The sequence below is a fragment of the Schistocerca americana genome, chromosome 7 (genome assembly GCF_021461395.2).
Source record: "Schistocerca americana isolate TAMUIC-IGC-003095 chromosome 7, iqSchAmer2.1, whole genome shotgun sequence".
Classification (NCBI taxonomy): Eukaryota; Metazoa; Arthropoda; class Insecta; order Orthoptera; family Acrididae; genus Schistocerca; species Schistocerca americana.
The window spans coordinates 159,711,665-159,731,922 of record NC_060125.1 but is presented as its reverse complement, the minus strand read 5'-3'; the positions used below and the strand labels follow the sequence as shown (position 1 = coordinate 159,731,922).

The following is a 20,258-nucleotide window of genomic DNA, read 5'->3' as shown; positions in this document are numbered from 1 at the left end:
GGCAATTGAAACCACACTGCCAGTGGAAATGTGTGTGAGTTGCATTTGAATGAGTGTGCGTGTGTGTGTTTGCATATGTGTGTTTATTGATGACAAAGGCCTTTGGCTGAAAGCTTTAAGAGTGAAAGTTTTATTGTTTTGCCTATCTGTGACTCAGCATCTCTGCTATATGGTGAGCAGCAACTTTCCTTCTCATAATATTATTAATTTATTCCAGTTGCCAAGAATGCCTTCTGCCCATACTAACTCACAGGAACTATCTACTTCAATTTTCCGACAAGATAAACTACATCTAACTGCAACAAACATGCCAACCATGTTTAGCCTATCTTTTCGGAACACCGTTAGGTTCTTCACAAGAATTTTGGCTGAATTCATCTCCAGTTTCAGCCAGCTTTCAGTGCCTGTAATGATTTGAGCATCAGTGCTTTCTATTAGTGATTGGAGCTCTGGTATTTTTCCAAGACAGCTACGACAATTTACAACTGTTATACCAATGGTTCCTGTATCTACATTCCTCCCATGTTTAGCCTGCACCCTTTGTGACTGAAGTACTTTTCATGCTTTCCCGAGACCCTCTAACTTAAAAAGCCGACCAGTCCGTATCACATAGCCCCTGCTACCCATGTAGCCACCTCCTGCATACAGCAGACTCCTGACCTATTCAGCGGAACCCGAAACCTAACCACCCTTTAGCGCAAGTCAAGGAATCTGCAGCCTGCATGGTCACAGAACCATCTGAGCCTCTGATTCAGACCCTCCACTTGGCTCTGTACCAGAGGTCCGCAATCAGTCCTGTCAACTATGCTGCAAATGGTCAGCTCCGCTTTCATCTCACAAGCAAGACAGGCAGCCTTTACCACTTCTGTTAGCCACTCAAAACCAGAGAGAATCTCTTCTGATCCAAAGTGACACACATCATAGGTACTGACGTGAGCCACCACCTGCAGTTGACTGCACCCAGTGCTCTTCATGCATCCAGGAGGACCTCTTCCACATCTGGAATTACTCCACCGGATATGTACATGGAGTGCACAATGGCTTCCTCCCCTTTCTTGGCAGCCATATCTGTATAATGCTGCCTGCTGGTACTGTCCTGCTATCTTTAAATTTGTTGTCACCTCAGTACACTGGCCATTTGTGATGTTGGCTAGCAGCCTGTAGTCCCCGAGAAAGTCCGCATGCAGGATCAGCTCACTAACATTGGCCACAGTAAATGTCCATGAGAATGTGCCGCATAGTCCTAAGTCTAAATTGGGGTTGTGTGTGCCCTAAGTTTCAGTGGCTGAATTGTTTACCACTGTGAGAGCCTGCCTGCAGTCTTCTAACATAGAACAGGGGAATATTAAAAGGTCCAAACCCATGTCAACAAGATACTTCATGGCACCCATCTGTTCTGCTATGAAGAAACTTTGTGATACTGAATTACAGCCAGGTGTGCCTAGGACCAGTTGCAGTTGGCATTTGGGTGTGTGCAGGGAGAATGACACTTCATCGTATCATTGCCAAAGCACATATGGTACCAGCAGAAGTTATTCACCATCTGTTCTGCTGCCCATGGAGTACCATTAAAATGTCTGGCGCTGGGTTGCAGGCTGCATGAGCCAGTTTGGCAGTGGGTGGATCAGCTGCCACTGTGGTGCCTGCTGCCCTCTGCCTGTGAATGCACCAACTGGTCAACTTGTGTGGTGAGAGTTGCCACACCTATGCGGCCAAGTTGTGCACTAACTGGTGCAGGTCAGCATCTGAGGTGGTGGCTACATAGGAAGCACATGCCACCACAGAGGTGGAGGAATGGTTTCATAAGCTGCCATGGCCATGGTGCTAGGTGCCGTCATCAATGCATCATGCACCCAGCTGGCCAAGTTTATAACAATGTCCAGCAGCATTTCTGTCTGTGTTGCTTTCACTGCCTGCACCTGAACTGGGAGGCTGCCCACAAAGACTGTGCATAACAGCAAGTCTGGCACTGTGTCAGACTGCATGAGGCTCCACAGATGGTGCGGGAAATGTGAAGGCCTCCAGTCACAGCATTCCTCTTGCCACAGCAGTTGGTGCACACATTGTTCATCAGATGATGAGATCCATGGATCAGCTTTCCTTGGGGCATTTTTGTAATAACTGTGTCAGCAGGGCAGTGATTTTATCCTGGACTTCAGCCATGTAGTTTTGGTCGAGCTGGCTCACTACGTGCCCAAATTTTACAAGGTCACAGATTCTATGGTTGCTCACAAAGACCACCTCCAATAGACTGAACAACATTACAGGGTCACAGAGCTGTAAGGAAGGTAGTCTGACCAGCACCTGTCCAGTGCTTGCAGGCACTCCAACAATTGTAAGAGATTTTGGTGTGGCAGGGCTTTGCGCACCAAAATTTTCCTGGGCTGTTTGCAGCTGCACGGCTTCCATGCATTATCATCACTTACAGTCATAAACTTGCTGTGAACTGGCTTTACTGCTGCACCCATGCATTATGCTCAAGCAAGAGGTTTGGTGACAAGAAATGATGAGAATCACTTTTGTTGGTGATACATATTTATTTTTCCATGCATTGTAAGATGGTACAAACACTGTTTATCCTTAATGTCCCTCCATATAGGCATGTTGGACTGGCAGTATGGCTTGATCACTGATCCTGGAGTGTACACACACTGGTGATGAGCTGTGATGTGAGTGCATGGACCACGCGAGATAAAGGCAACGTCTCTGAAAGTTCCGTTTTCGGCATGACTCATGGAAAGTCATGACTTTTGTGGCATGGAGGGAAAGCACTGCAAAACAAATGTATGGATGTCATGATATGAGCAAATGTGCAAGACTTCGTGTACATGTTTGTGGGGAGTCACATTAACTCAACCCATGTGGTCCATAGTGAGAAAGATCAGAGGCGTGTGTCACACCTCGTGACCAACTCTCACTGTCCGCCCACTTTGTCCCATGCAGGCTGATGTGCAATGCATAGGAAAGCTACATACATGAGCTGCACAAATGTTGAGCTCCATTTGCTTGTGTCAGTTGTGCCACTGTTTTGTCCTTCACGTATTTGTGTGGTGTGGCTGCCGCATGATCATTGCATTTTGTATGTACACAAATTATTACACCTAGGTATTTGTATGAGTTGACTAATTCAAAATATGCTTCAGTGATATTATAGTCAGTGTGTTAACAGAGGAGGAAAGTGTCTTTGATAAATAAAATAAGCCACATACCCTTTATGGTGCTTCATTATTGATGTAACCTACAGATATAGTTCATAAAATCTTCATCTAGAGCTGTACTCTGCAAACCACTGTGAAGTGCATGGCAGAGGCTACTTTGTATTTTATCAATTATAGGGCTTTTTCTCATTCCACTCACATACAGCATGGGAAGAATGAATTGTTTAAATTCCTCCATGCATACTGTAGTTAATCTAATCTTGTCTGTACAATCTCTATATGTAAGGTTGTAGTACTTTCCTAGAGTCATTATTTAAAGCCATTCTTGACACTCTGTAAGTCAGCTTTCTCAGGATAATTTACATTACCTTCATGAGTCTGCCAGTTCAGTTTATTTAGCATTCCTGCAACACTTTGCCACAAGTCAAACAAATCTATGTCATTCATACTGCCCTTCTTTGTATACATTCAATATCCCCTGTCAGTCCTATGTGACACAAGTCTGACACATTTTATCAATATCTTGTATGGGTCATACAAGTGATTTGTATGCAGTCTTGTTTGTAGACTGATTGCATTTTGCTAGTATACCCCCAATAAACTGATACCTACTACTTCCTTTACCTCTGACTCAGTCTATGTGGTCATTCCATCTCATATCCCAGCAAAGTGTTACACTTGGGTATTTGTATGACTTGAGTGACTTCAGCTGTGCCTCATTGATATTATAGTCATAGATTACTACAATTCTTCATTTTGTGAAGTTTAGAGTTTCACATTTGTGAACTTTTAAAGTAACTTCACAGCCTTTGCACCACTTTGAAACACTATCAAGATCTGACTGAATATCTGTGTGGCTTCTTTCAGAAAGCACTTTACTGTAGATAACTGCATCATCTGGGAAAAGTAGTCAATATTCAACATGAACAGCAAGAATCCCAACACACATTTATGGGGCAAACCCCATGTAACTACAACAACTGTTAATGACTTTCCATCCAAGATAACTTGCTGCATACTTCCTATCAAAAGAATTCTTAATCTATGAATATAACAGAGGGAAACATTCCATATGGGAAAAATATATCTAAAAACAAAGATGATGTGACTTACCAAACGAAAGTGCTGGCATGTTGATAGACACACAAACATACACACAAAATTCAAGCTTTCGCAACCAACGGTTGCTTCATCAGGAAAGATGGAAGGAGAGGGAAAGACGAAAGGATGTGGGTTTTAAGGGAGAGGGTAAGGAGTCATTCCAATCCCGGGAGCGGAAAGACTTACCTTAGAGGGAAAAAAGGACAGGTATACACTCGCACTCACACACATATCCATCCACACATACACAGAGCACAAGCAGAATAGGGGTGTAACCATGCAACCAAATGAAATGTACTATATTTTAAATGAAGAATACATGTCTATATATTGCAACTGTTCATAGCAGGCAAGAGATTGTAGCAAACTAACGAAAATTTAAAAATAGTAAACTCCAAAATGAATGCCTGAGTCAATTTTGCTAATTAAGAAACATCATTTTTTGAGACATCATACATAAATGTACTTGTGAAAATTCCTTCCAGGATACTAAAAATATTGTGATAATCAAGCCAGTTAACATAAAGGCATGCGTAACTGTCGTTCACATATATGTACTACTTGTGTTGATATGAGAGCTGGACTAATAGTGAAGAAAGGTAGCTCATCATATTGACAAGAAAATACATCTGCTTGTGTCTGTGTATGTGCGGATGGATATGTGTGTGTGTGTGCGAGTGTATACCTGTCCTTTTTTCCCCCTAAGGTAAGTCTTTCCACTCCCGGGACTGGAATGACTCCTTACCCTCTCCCTTAAAACCCACATCCTTTCGTCTTTCCCTCTCCTTCCCTCTTTCCTGATGAAGCAACCGTTGGTTGCGAAAGCTTGAATTTCGTGTGTATGTTTGTGTTTGTTCGTGTGTCTATCAACATGCCAGCACTTTTGTTTGGTAAGTCACATCATCTTTGTATTTAGATATATGAATTCTTAATCTAGTTATTAGAGTTGAATTTCTCTGTTAATTGATCTTAACATTGCTCTCTATCCTAAAGGAGGAATTCTGTGTCCATTTTACATCCTTGAGTATTCTCCACCATGATGAAATGTGCTGAACACAAAGTGTGAACAAATTAATGAATAAAAAATGTCCTAGAAGCTTAATGACTCAAGAAGCTCCTTCCAAATTAAGTTAAAAACTGATGTAATTAAGAAACTATCATACATTCATTCAGAACAGAATTTGGGTGTAACAGTGCAACCAAATGAAATGTACTATATTTTAAATGATAAATACATGTCTATAAATTGCAACTGTTAATACGAGGGCTATCCACAAAGTACATTATGTTTTCGTTTGTGTCCGTTAGGGGCGGGGCTAGCACGGCCATCTTGGTGTTATGGCATTCCGCCGCTCAGTCGGCATCCTGCCGTGCTAGTGAGAGGTTCGTGCTGTACTCTGTTGAGTTACTGTGACAGTTTGAAATGTCAGCATTAATTGAAAATGCCATGAAGTGTGAAGTGCGTGCTGTAATAAGGTTTCTGACTGCAAAAAACTGTACACTGATAAAAATCTATCGGCAGCTTTGTGAAGTGTATGGGGACAACATAATCTCTGAAGGTGGAGTGCGTCAATGGGTCATAAAATTTAAAAATGGCCAAACTAACATTCACGACGAAGAGCAAAGTGGAAGACCCAGCATAGTGACTGCCGAACTTGTCGAAAAAGTTGATGCCGTGGTTCGTGAAAACCGTAATTTCACAGTAATGGAACTCTCTATGAGTTTTCCACAAATTTCACGAAGTTTGTTGCATGAAATCATTACCAAAAACCTTGGTTACCACAAGTTTTGTGCAAGATGGATACCAAAAATCTTGACAGAGATTCACAAAAATCAGCGAATGGCTGCAGCATTAACGTTTTTGGATGCTTACGAGAGAGATGGCGACTCATTACTCAATCGCATCATTACTGGTGACAAAACATGGGTTAAGCATGAACTGTGAGACAAAATTGCAGTCCATGCAGTGGGGGCACACAAATTCCCCCCAAAAACCCAAGAAATGCATGCAGACAATGTCGGCAAGGAAGGTGATGGCGACTGTCTTTGGGACAGAAAAGGTGTGATTTTTTTGGATTTCCTGGAAAGAGGCACTACAATAAACTCTCAAAGGTATTGTTGTTTCTTCATCCGCCGTACAGTCCTGACCTGGCACTGAGCGACTTTCACTTACTCCCAGCAATGAAGAAGTGGTTGGCTATGCAGCGTTTTGATGATGACGCACAGCTTCAAGAAGAGGTAACCATGTGGTTGAAGGTGCAGGCGGCCGAGTTTTACGATGAAGGAATTTCCAAGCTCATCCATTGCTACGATAAGTGCCTTAATTTAAATGGCAACTATGTAGAAAAGTAGTATTTAAGTGTGGCTTTCCCCCTGTATATAATAAAAAAAAATTCCAATACTTTATTTATTTTTAATTCCAAAACATAATGTACTTTGTGGATAGCCCTCATAGCAGGCAAGAGATTGTACCAAACTAACAAAAATTTAAAAATAGTAAACTCCAAAATGAATGCCTGAATCAATTTTGCTAATTAAGAAACATCATTTTTTGAGACATCATACTTAAATGTACCTGTGAAAATTCCTTCCAGGATGCTAAAAATCTTGTGATAAGCAAGCCAGTTAACATAAAGGCATGCGTAACTGTCGTTCACATATATGTACTACTTGTGTTGAAGTGAAAGCTGGACCAATAGTGAAGAAAGGTAGCTCATCATATTGACAAGAAAATACGTATATTAGTGTTGTTCACAAAATTAGAGAGAGAGACAGAGAAAAACAGAGAGATCCCAGAACCGATGAGTGAAGAAATGTGGCTTCCTACATAGCTGGAAATAAGGTAGTTGTATTACTCCTTTCTTGGGATAAATTCTTACAAATATTTCTGGTGGAAAAGAGACAGAGAATAACCAAGAAAATATAGGAACTCAAAGTCTACTATCACGTCAACCACTTGAATGAAATCTGCTGCCCAACTTTCTCTGGGGATATTTTAAGATTGTGATTTATGAAACTGGACTTGATATACACTGATTATTCACATATCTTGTAAAGCATTTCCCCCATATAAGGTATTTTTAGCCATATATATCAGTCTATGGTACAAAGGTGTCTGGCATTTTGGGCAATGCCCAAGATATGTAAATAAAACACTTCCTAAATTTCCACTTGTTACACGCCTTTTTTTTATCATAGTAGATAATCAATCTTTCCTTCTATTTTTTGTCTAATTTTCTTTACATAAAAGAAAACTGTCATATTCCTCAAAGCTGAAGTGTCCAGTGGTGAAGACCACAGTAAGTGCTGCTTGGATGGTGTGTTTGCAGGTGCTGGTTCCTACATTTTCATCACTTTGTGGTGTCACTGGCTGAGGCTTCTATAAGTTTCTGTTTTAAATATGTTGTTTCTTGTACCTAGCACAACACTTTAAACTTTTTGATATAATTTTCAAACAGTCTGTATGATGTGTAATTAATGAAATGCACAAAACACTGACTGCCTTAGCAGAGCTTTCAACTTGTACTGATAGTTATATAATCCAAAAGCTGAAGGCACTTGTAGCAGAATACGAGGGCTATCCACAAAGTACATTTCATTTTGGAATTATAAATAAATAAAGTATTGGAATTTTTTTTATTATATACAGATGAAAGCCACACTTAAATACTACTTTTCTACATAGTTGCCATTTAAATTAAGGCACTTATCGTAGCGATGGACGAGCTTGGAAATTCCTTCATCGTAAAATTCGGCCGCCTGCACCTTCAACCACATGGCTACCTCTTCTTGAAGCTGTGCGTCATCATCAAAATGCTGCATAGCCAACCACTTCTTCATTGCTGGGAGTAAGTGGAAGTCACTCAGTGCCAGGTCAGGACTGTACGGCGGATGAGGAAACAACACCCACTTAAAAGATTCAAGAACTTCACGAGCGGCATTTGCCATGTGGGCCCAGGCGTTGTCGTGAATCAGCAAGATCTTTGAGCCCAACTTTCCCCTTTGCTTGTTTTGTATTGCTCTTCTGAGGTTGTGCAGAGTTTGGCAATACCTTTGAGAGTTTATTGTAGTGCCTCTTTCCAGGAAATCCACAAAAATCACACCTTTTCTGTCCCAAAAGACAGTCATTACATGGTTGAAGGCGCAGGCGGCCGAATTTTATGATGAAGGAATTTCCAAGCTCATCCATCGCTACGATAAGTGCCTTAATTTAAATGGCAACTATGTAGAAAAGTAGTATTTAAGTGTGGCTTTCATCTGTATATAATAAAAAAAAATTCCAATACTTTATTTATTTTTAATTCCAAAACGTAATGTACTTCATGGATAGCCCTCGTAGACTAATGAGACACAGCTGCAATAATTAATGTTTCAAATGGAACGTAAATGGTTACAGATGTTAAAAAAATCTTCAATTGGACTTTGGATCAGGTTTATCAATACTTACTGCAATTCTTGCACAATGGTTTACTTTTGAGCTACTGTAGGCTATCTCAAAAGACATTATGGATTGAAGTTCTTCTCCCTGGAAAAAAGAAAAATATAGTTTCAGGTAAAGAAATTATTTTGTGATTTTAATGCCCTCCACACCAGTAAGTGATTCAAAGTAATATTAGTTTAAGCATCAGGAAACAGAATGTTGAAACTTTCATAATATGGTAGCAAGAGAGAAAATGACTCCAGGTCTTGGAAGAATGGAACTGGAAAAGGGCCATAAAGGTTACATGGACAGACAGAAAGGGAACTGAAGAGATCTTCACTAACACAAAGAAAAATCATCATGAATGTCTATCAAGGAACTGCTGCACCACTCAGTTGCTTTTATCATTCTTATCTACAGTGCACAGCAATAATAAGGGTAAATTAGTTTATTTCCAGATGGCAGCAGAATCCAATTAAAAGTATATTAGAATTAGCAACCAGACAATCCTGCGAGAAACTCTTCAAACGTCTCACCGGAGTGGTAGCACCTAGTTCATATATATATTTGATTCTTTAATGTATACAGTGCAATGGGGTCAGGCTGGCTACAATGTATGTTTATCTTGTTGCAGGTCGTGATGACAAGGCAGGAAGGTTGGCAGGGCAGCAGGTTCTAGATCCAGGTAGACAACCGTCTCAAAGTCATAGAAGCAGTGAAAAACAGTAATTCAAGATGGTGTACTCAGTAATGAAACAAAGCAGTAGGCTCTGCCAGAAATATCGACTCTTAGACAATGTGTCTAATAGTGTATTCTAATATGACAGTATGCCACCTTAGGCAATTTATAACACTTAAAACTTTTGATAATGGCACCTTGAAGGTGAAATCATGATTGTTTAAGTGTAAATGTAACACTGTAAATAAACAACAGTCTAATGGCGGTACTGACTTTAGAGAAATATATTATGACTGTGGCCCCACATTATGAAAAAAATATTTATTCACTGCTTTCAGTATATCAGTCAAAATGCTTTCTTGCTACAGGCAGTGTGTGGGGATGCAGGCTGACCCTTGTCAGTGATGTGCATGTAGGCATGTGGCCAGTGCACAGAGTTGCCATACCAGGCAGATGGTAATGGTGATGAAGCTATGATGTCAGCACCATGGTGAATGTAATGACTTATCAGTCCCAGGCAGGAGGCCAGCAAGTGGTGACAGCACACTTCATAGTAAGTTGGTACCACTGTTGATGCAGATGCATATTTCAGTGCAAGAAGCACTCATCTATGTTAAGGTGATCCAAGGATCCCAGCATAAGATGCAGCAACAGTGACTTGCCAATGCAAGCCTGTAGCAGCAAAGTGTGTGTGCACAGGGCAGGTGGTGGCTCAGCAGGGAGTAAGACGTAGATGTAAACCTCGGACCCCCGGATAAGTACCCTGAAGTTGGTAGAAGTCAGCCAGCACTGGAAGGCACCAACTCAGTTCCCAGCACAATCAGGGCTAGGTGTAGCCTGTGGTACTGCAGTTACTACAGATGACATCTAATAGCAGTAAGTTGGGTGACCCTGAGGTTGATCACTGGTGTGGAGTACATCTCAGAGCTGATTGCAGATAGTGACAGGTGCTGCATAGCTAGAATACACAATACTTATGGTTGCTCGTTTCATCCCTATTATTATAGTACACCATTCTTTCTCACACATGCCAAAGGAGCAATACAGAGCCACATCTGGACACGAGGTAACCCAGATCATCACTGTAACAGTGTGACCCCTGCACTTTGCTGTGTCACCAATATTCCAGCCCTGGCAGCTGCTTTGATGCTTGATGTGTGGTAATTAGCTCTGCTCTTGTGCCAGAACTGAACTTTCCATTACATAAGCTTGGCTCCCTATAGCTTCTTGCATCAGACTGCAATGACCACTTTCCATTTCCTTGGCCACATGTCGCAGATGCCAAGTTAAAAGGCAGAGGCACCAAAACAGAAAATATGGAAAAATTTGCCATGAAATATGATGTAACTGTACATGCTACTAGGAACAGCTATCTGGTTCATTTTTCTGCTTCAAGAATTCCTCATCCATTATAACCACAAGCAAGTAATAAAAATTTTTAACAAGTTGCCACTCACAGTTCATTCAGTACCATCAAATAAACACAAGAGAGTACAAATAAGGTGCAATGAATTCAAGCCACAGAAAGTATTCTTAGAAATTAATCATTGTAAGATGTATTTTTCATAACTGATACAAAAGTTCCTTGAATTGTTGTGTAAGTATTTTATTTTCTGTGTCTATGCATGTTAATTACTATACTATTAAACTGATTCTTGACTCCACTGTATTTTTTGATGAGGCCAATTGTATAGAAAATACTGAATGTTCAATAAATATTTTGAATTACATAAACTACCCAAAAAACATTTTTCACCACCCTCATCAGTTCCATAGTTCGTTTTTTTCTTTTTTTAAATTTGAAATAGCTTTCTAAAAACTGTGTCTCACCCTGAAGAGAGTCATGTGTTCTAGATTCCTCTTGGAGCGTGTATCTGGAAACCAGATGCTCAAGAGAGCCTGATATTCAGACAAGGCTAATGATCTACTTTCTGCTCCTTGCAAATGAGATACAGCCTATGTATTGTTATAAAATGAACCATATCTCTGCTATGGTAGATGTGATTCATTTGTAGTCTCTTTCTCATGTCTGGAAGGAGACTGTGAATATAGCCCCTGGTATTTCCACTTTCCAAATCCTACTACATCTCATAAAGACCCCAGTTTTGAGGCCATAACTTGCTAATAATTATCTCTCATACTTTATCTTACCTTGCTATGACCAATATCTTACAATTTGATATCCTTCTGTGACGTCAGTGACATATATTGTAAGAATGGTGTGGAGAGTCTGTACTGGTGTAGTACACCTAGATCTACATCCATACTCTGTGAAGCATTTTGAGGTCCATGGCCTGTGATATTTCTCATTGAACCAGTTATTCAGGCTCATTGCTGTGCAATTCACATACACAGTGCTAGAAGAAATACCACTCAGTAATCATGGCTCATTTAGTGTGTTCTGAACCAGAAGTCCACAAGTGCAGTTTCATAGCTACAGCTGAGTCTGGCAACAAAGATAAGTTTGTAGTGATTAATAAAATATTACTTACTCGGTATTTTAATTAAATGTCTTATTACTAGCCATGTCCGTGTCCAAGAAGTCAGACACAACAGTTAATCCTTTTTGGTGTAAGTCCCACACACTTGAGCAACATTCTAGCACAAGTCACACAAGTGATTTGTAACGAATCTCCTTCATAGACTGACTGCATTTCCCTAGTATTCTATTAGTGAACAGAAATTTGCCACCTGCTTTACCTACAACTAAGCATCTTTGATTGTCTCATTTCACATCCCTACAAATTGTTACAGCCAGGAACAATTCAAATTATGATTTGTTAACACTGTAGTCATAGGATACTATATTTTTTCATTTTGTGAAGTGCACACTTTTACATTTCTGAACATTTAAAGCAAGTTATCAAGCTTTGCACCACTCTGAAATCTTATTAAAGTACTTTGTTGTATAATACTGCATCACATGCAAAATATCTAAAGTTACAATTAACAAAAATGATCAGTTTTTGAAAATAGAACGTAATTGGACAGATAAAAAGTCTACTCACCAAGTGGCACCAATAGAACTCAATATAAGAAGTATTAAGATTTGCAAGCTTTCAGAGCTAGTGGCTGCTTCTTCTGGCTGAAGGGCTGAAGCAGAAGGAAGAAGGGTAAAGGAAATGGACTGGTGAATTTTGAGAAAAGGGGTAAAGTTTCCCAGAACCCCAGGTCAGGGGAGACTTACTGGATGGGATGAGAAATCTTCTCATCCTGTCCAGTAAGTCTCTCCTGACCAGCAGTTCTGGGCAACTTTTCCAAACTCTACCCAGTTTCATACACCTCACCAGTCCTTTTCCTTCACCTCTCTTCCTTCTCCTTCAATGTTTCTGTGAAATGAAGGAGCCATGGCTCTGAAAGCTAGCAACCTTAAAACCTTGTATATGTGTTCTACTGCTGCCACTTGATAGGTAGATTTTTTATCTATTAACAATGTCTGCAGTTCACTAATATACAACAAGGGCAGCAACACAATTCCCTGGGGCACACCTGAAAGTAATTCTACATCTGTCAGTGTCTCTCCATTAAAGATAACACACTGCATCGTCCCAACCAAGAAATCCTCAATAAAGTCACAAATTTTGCTTGTTACCTCACACCTGTACTTCCAATAATAAGTGTAGCTACACTACTGAGTCAAATGCATTTCAGAAATACTGCATCTACTTAATCACCTTGATCCATGGCTTTCAGGATGTCATGCAACCAAAGTTGGGTTTCACATGACTGATAGTTTTGGAATTCATGCCAGTTAGTAGATCATCATTTTGTTTGAGATATCTCATTACATTTGATCTCTTATTGACCTGGGAAGAATTTCTCACCACATGCAGCTTAAGATGGTTCTACACTGTACTATACAGAGTGGTACATCCAAGCTATTGCTGCAAATTCCATAACAGAAATCAGCACTGTGTAGCAGTAGAATCTCACAACCTCCAGGTGTAAGTTGTAGACTTCAGTGCTGATGAAAGCAATTTTATGCTTGATTTTAAGTGTTTTGGGCAAACTGTATCTATGTGTGTCAAAAATATCTTCTATTGTCAACAAAAACTCCTAAATACCTGCAAACAGGACTCTGAGTATTTAGATTGTTTTATAGCTTATGTACTGGATTCTGGTTTAGGGAAAATATGTCTTTAGACAACACAAATGTATTTTTATTTCCATCTATTGTTAAATAGTTACTCCTGTACCATTACAGTGTGAGTAGGAGGATATAGTTTGCACTTACTTCAAGTTTCCATGTGTAATACACAGATACCATTACCAACATATCATCAGTATTAGATATAATTGTGTCTGCACCACAGGTGTACTTTGTAGGTGTGAGGTAGACCCCTGCCAAGACCATAGGCATAGAGATGGGGGGAAAAAATAAAGGGGTAAGAAAAATAGTTTAAGAATGAACCAGGCAAGATACAAGAGTTATGTTACCCCTTGTGTTCTCATCTTCTGTTTGTGAGAAAAAGCCTTTCCCTCTGCCCGTGGCAGTAAATGCACACTTTCACTGCATCATTTTGTCCAAGTAGCTTCATAAAGAAAAGATGACACTGAACAGATGTCTAACAATAAGATGGTTTACGTGGCAACAGTACACTTGCTTCACACAACAGGTGCCTATACAGCTTGCCCATGTCCAACAGTGAAGATCTTGCTTGGTATTGTAGGCTCTTACAGGTCACTGAGTGGGTGCTGGAGCAAATATGTTATGTGATCAAAGGCTTCTAATATCTGCTGACTGACTGGTGCAAGATACAGTGCTGGAGGAAGCAAGCAATAAAGGTACATGGAACATTTATTTATTGACTCTCTGTAGACAAATACAAGAATTTGTTTTTGACTGTGTATGTATTTTACACCTCCTCTCATAACTTACAAACAATAAAGATAAAAATTATATAGCTTGATTACTGATAGATGCAAGTACTATATGTACAAATGAAAGTATCATATTCCTCTGAAAGGAATTCTTTAATACTATAAAAACATCATTTGTCAATAAGAACTGCTTGAATGCAATTTCAAAGCAGCTTCCACTCAAACTTTTTAAATTTGTTAGAAGTTTTTATAAAATTTGATCCCCTTGTAATAGAAACTGTTGTCTGCACTTTTTGTGATATGTATTTTACTTGCCAATACTTCTGCTGCTCACAATTTTCAGTTGGTACAAACTGGTTCATAAATAAAAGAGAGTACAAGGCCAAGCCTCCTGCAGCTAATTAATAATATTACAGGAGTTTTTTTATTGTTTTGCCCAAAGTAAGCTTTACTGTCTTCATCTCAGGTAAAGAAAAACGTGCTCTGTCAGTGGTCATCAGCTGCATTGCCCAAGGTAATTCTCTTGATTGTAATGTCATAATCAATAGAAATTGTACTAAAAGCACAATTGCTGGAAAGCAATATTTTTTCAACTTGTAGTTACAGCCCTTCATCTTTCATTCCTGATTAGTTATTTGTGCACTACTAATAAATTATGATGAGCAAATAAAATCTTTTCTTTTTTGTACGTCATACTATAACTAATTTAAGGTAGCTGCCATAAACAATCAGACAAAGATTTTGTTTTATTTGAATTTTTTATAAAGTTTATACAATTTGTTATTTACTTATTAGAATGATACATTTAATTTGTTGTGTGCAATATTTTTATCAATACAGTTAAGTGATATTTTTCAATAATGCTTAGTATTTACTAAATCTTTCTGAGGCTTCTTTCATTCTTGAAAGCAGAGGGATTATCTACTACTGATTTGCTGGGGAAACAACCAGATGCATCCCAGGAGTATATTATCAGACTGATATGGAATAAGAATGTCACTAAAACTACAAAAACATTATATATCAGGCATACTACATTTCAGTTCTGGCATATGCCTTGAGGGCTTGAGTAATGAAAGTAAGATAGAGAAGAAAAATACAAGCTAATGGTATGGAATTCTTGAGAAATAGTGTTGAAGTGATAAAGATGGACAGGATAAGGAATGAAAGGATCAGGAAATTAGTGGAGGGAGAACCATTACAGGACAGGACAGAGAAGTCAAAGCTTAGATGATATGTTAAGTGAGCAGAGGAGAAGAGGAGTGATATCTAGAGAGATATATGAGCTAAAGGAAAGAAGAAAGACCAAGAAAAGGCAAAGAGACAGGTGGCTGAAAGGAGTAAGGAACTGCATGAAAAAGGGCGGAGAAGACAAGAACTAGTTGAAGATGGAGAGATGAAGGGAAGATAGAACACATCGGAGAAGCCTATGTCCCAAACAGACCTGGCCAGCAGCTGGAAACTGTACAAGATGGTAACCTACTGTAGTGATAACTCACATACAGCTGGTAGGTGTGCAACAGGTGCTTGACTTCCACCAACATACGACTCTGTAAGAAAACAAGTGCAAACAAGGTGCTTCACAGGTTCACATAGACCATTAGACTGTGACCAAAATAAAGAGAAACTGGGCACCAGCAGGAATGTTTACGAACACACACACACACACACACACACACACACACACACACACACACACACACACACTTCCCTCTCTCCACACCCACTCTTTTAAAACATCACATATGCCCATGATTTTAATAATAATAGCAATATAGCAATAAAATGTATGAAATGTTTTAATCTACATCTATTCTATACTCTGCAAATCACCGTGACATGCATGACAGTGGGTACGTCCCATTGTACATTCACATATGGAGTGCAGGAAGAGTGGTTGTTTGAATGCTTCTGTGTGAGCAACAATAATTCCAATCTTATCCTAATGATCCCTATGTGAGCAATACATAGGGGACTGTAGTATATCCGTAGAGTAACCATTTAATGCCAGTTCTTGAAACATTGTTAATAGATTTTCTCGGGATAGTTTACATCTGGCTTCAAGAGTCTGCCAGTTTGGTTGCTTCATTATCACTGTGACACTGACACTCTCTCATGGATTAAACAAACCTGTGACCATTTGTGCTGCCCTTCTCTGTATATGTTCAATATCCCCTGTTAGTCCTTTCTGGTATGACTCCCACACACTTGAGCAATATTCTAGAGCCAGTCACATAAGTGATTTGTAAGCAATCTCTTTTGTAGACTGATTGAATTTACCCAGCAATCTACCAATAAACTTAAGTCTACCATCTGCTTTACCCATGACTGAACCTTTGCGATCATATCCCTATAAAGTGTTATGCCCAGGTATTTGTATGAGCTGGCCAATTCCAACAGTGACTCATTGATATTATCATCATAGGATACTACAATGTTTTTTTTTGTGAAGTGCAAAATTTTACATTCCTTAACATTTAGAGCAAGTTGCAATCTCTGCACCATGTTGAAATCTTATCATGATCTGACTGAACATTTATCCATCTTCTCTTACAGATTACTGCACCACTGCAAAAAGCCTGATTTTACTATTAATATTATCTGCAAGATCATTAATGTACAAAATGAACAGCAAGGGTCCCAACACACTTCCCCATGGCCAGTGGCAGATACAGAAAAACCTCAAGGAGGGGGCACTAAAGATATCTTGCGCTACCTTTACTTTTACTGTGATAAAAAATAATCAAGTTTAAGGAAGTTTTATTTAAACTGATTATACACATATACAAAACAATCCCATCTTAAGATATAAAAAAAGTTACAATTGTGGTTCTCTATCTTAAATGATGAATTCTATGCACCTATTATTCCTGGCAAGTTGGTTAATTACAACATCAATAGGACAATCAATGTCAGGGTGAGTGTTCAACAGAGCTAAGCCATTAAGTTGATCCTCCTTCATTGTCAACCTCAGCCATGTCTTTGTATGCTGCAATGTTGAAAAACTTCTTTCTACTGTAGCAATAGACACAGGTAGACAAGCAAATATTTTGTACAGTGTGTGCAAAGTAGGATAGTCAGATCTAGGACAAACAGACAACTTTCTCCTTATTCATTCTTCAGTCTTAATATTTCTGCTTTTGAATGTAAACTAGCTTCCTATTCAGTGAATAGTCCATATTTATAATGCTACATATTGAAGGTTCCCTGTACAAGAAAATAGTAGAATATTCCCAACTTTTCTCAAACAAATGGCAGACAGAATAACATATTGAGATCACTAGAATGGCCACAACTTTCTCGTAGGTATGTGTTAGCTATCTATGTGCCACACAGAAGCATAAAATACGCTGACATGGATGTGCATGATACATAGAAAAGTATAACTACTCAATAACTCAATTCAATCAAGTTAACTGTTAAAAGAAATGAATGAATAGTGTGCGGGCTGACTGGCAGGGGCAGTGTGGGTGGCAATGCAGACGGCCCCGCAAGGGGGAGGGGCAAGTGCCCCGTGTGCCCCATATATGTATCCGCCACTGCCTGTGGCACATCTGAGGTTATTTCTACATCTGATGATGACTCTCAATCCAAGATAACATGCTGTCTCCTTCCTACCTAAAAGTTCTCAATCCAGTCACAAATTTCACTTTTGACAATAAGCATAGGTGTGGTACAGAGTCAAGTGCTTTTTGGAAATCAAGAAACACTATGTCTACCTGATTGCCTTGATCCAAAGCTTTCAGTATATCATGTGAGAAAAGTGTGAGTTGGGTTTCATATGACTGATGTTTTTGAAATCCATGCTGGTTTGAACTGAGGAGGTCATTCTGTTCAAGATACTTCATTATGTCTGAGCTCATGATATATTCCAAGACTCATTGTCAAGTATTTAATATGCTAGTTTTGTGGATGATTTCTACTACCCTTCTTGTAGATGGGTGTCATCTGTGCCTTTCTCCAAGGAGAAGGAGGGATCTGTGATAGATTGTAGTTACAAGAAGAGCTAACTCAGCCAAAAATTCAGTATAGAATCTGACAGGGATCCCATCAGAGCCTGGAGTTTTGTACAAATTTAATGACTTCAGTTGTTTCTCAATGCCACTGACACTAATACATATTCCATTCATCTTTTCAGTGGTACAATGATTCTCCTAGGTTTTCCTTTGTAAGAGAACATTTGAAAATGGAGTTAAGCATTTCAGCTTCTGCTTTCCTACCCTCAGTTTCAGTACCTGCCTCATTCGCTAGAGACCGGACACTAATTTTTTGGGGCCACTAACAGCCTTTACATATGACCAAAATTTCAGTCATCCTTTGTGCTTTGGTAATCATTGTTGCCACAACAATGTCATGGTTACTGATACCAGTTTTGATGTGGACATCCAATTAGATATAATAATAATAATTTGCATACATTAGTACTTTGTGTACCACCTTAGTACAACTTCCAAAACCAAAACACTGAATTCAAAGAAATATATTTTAAAATCATTATCCTACAAATTTGAGAAGTCCATGCATCATGCAACTGATTTAAAAGCAAAAATAGCAACAAACTATTACAACGAAGGTTGTAATTTACACAACATAAAATTATAGTGTGCAATCACCATTAACAAAATTTCTATGACAGTGAACACAGATCTGCAAACTATAGCTCTGATAGTGTGTGCAGTATATGGGAGTCATGCTGTTTCTTTATGTTGCTGCCCTGAGGTTCCAACAGTTCCCAAACCCAGTCATCATGCATTTATTAGACATTGTGTTTTTTAAGTGTGAATGTAAGAGACACAAACTCAATTTAAATAAGATTCAAGTTCTCATGTGAAGAATACCATCTTCTCTGTCATAAAGTAATGGTAAAGTGTAAAACAAGACACTCAATTTTAGAGTGCAGGTTTCATTCCTTTGTGAGTGATTCTCCTTATCTTGTTTTTGAGCTGACTGTTATACCACGCAATGAAGGAAGACAGGTAAAAAACCACTTTTTAGTGCAACAAGAACTTATATTATTTCATTCTATGGTGTACTGTTGTCGAGCTCTGCCTCCATGATACTGTGTTATCTCCTCACCACTTCCCTCACTACCCCGTCTCACAACACATCAGATGGAGTGGTGGGGGGATGGGATGTCTGAAGGCTGGGTGTGAACTCTGGTCTCTCAGTGCTTCTGTAACTGCTGTTTGGCATGGAACTGGCTCTTAGTCAACAGTGTGGTTTTAGTTGGCTGAGACCTGGGTCCCAAGTTTTGCTTAATGTGTAGCCACTGTCTCTGTTGACCAGCCTGCCAGCCACTCGAATTTCAATAGCCTCCTTCAGAACACAGTCCCAAAGTGACAAGGTCTGTCAACACTTCTGTTTCTTCATAATTCAATGAATTATGTAATGTTCTGCAACTGCAGATTTTGTTGGTGATTAAGTTCATTGTGTCTTCTGTCTACCTAACATCTTTCTTAAATTGTTCTCACAGTCTGCCCAATGTGTGCCTTACCACAATTACATCGAATGGGATAATCACCCAGTTTGTGAAGGCCCAAGTCATCTTTCACTGTCCCTAACAGGGCATGCATTTTTGGGAGTAGAAGGATAATGTATTTTATGTTACATCAAGTCAGGATTCTGCCAAATTTATTCGATACTTTGTCAGAGTATGGCAGGTACACCATTGTCTTATCCTCCTCATTGTATTCTACTTGCTGAGCCTGTATCTTCCACCCGAAGGCATGGTGAATCTGTGCTGCCTTTCTTTGTACATGTTCAATATTGCCAGCTAGTCCTATCTCATACAGGTCCTACACACTTGAGCAATACTCTACAATAGGTAGGTGTTTTGTAGATGGCTCGCATTTTGCTATTTCTACCAATGAACTAAAGTCTGCCATTGTTTTACCATCTGGCCCTATGTAGTTAACTGTAGTTAAAATCTTCTGGGTTATTAGGCTGTGTCATAGCAGTAGTGGACACCAGAAGATCCTAAGGAAGATCCCAGCATAGGGGTCGAAATGTCAATCTTTTTAATAGAAATATGATGTGGCCTAATAACCCAGAAGATTTTAACTACAGTGACAACAGCCAC

The 20,258-nt window shown here is 39.3% G+C and overlaps 1 protein-coding gene across 2 annotated transcripts in view; it reads right to left on the bottom strand.

Moving 5' to 3' along the window:
* The window catches only part of LOC124621986 (katanin p60 ATPase-containing subunit A-like 2), a 193,512-nt gene that overhangs the window by 105,475 nt on the left and 67,779 nt on the right, over window positions 1–20,258 (bottom strand). For both annotated transcript variants that reach the window (XM_047147527.1, XM_047147526.1), the window contains exon 2: window positions 8,707–8,784. In XM_047147527.1, coding sequence (XP_047003483.1) covers window positions 8,707–8,763 — 57 coding nt within the window. In that variant the 5' untranslated portion in view covers window positions 8,764–8,784. The remainder of the gene's footprint in view (window positions 1–8,706; window positions 8,785–20,258) is intronic.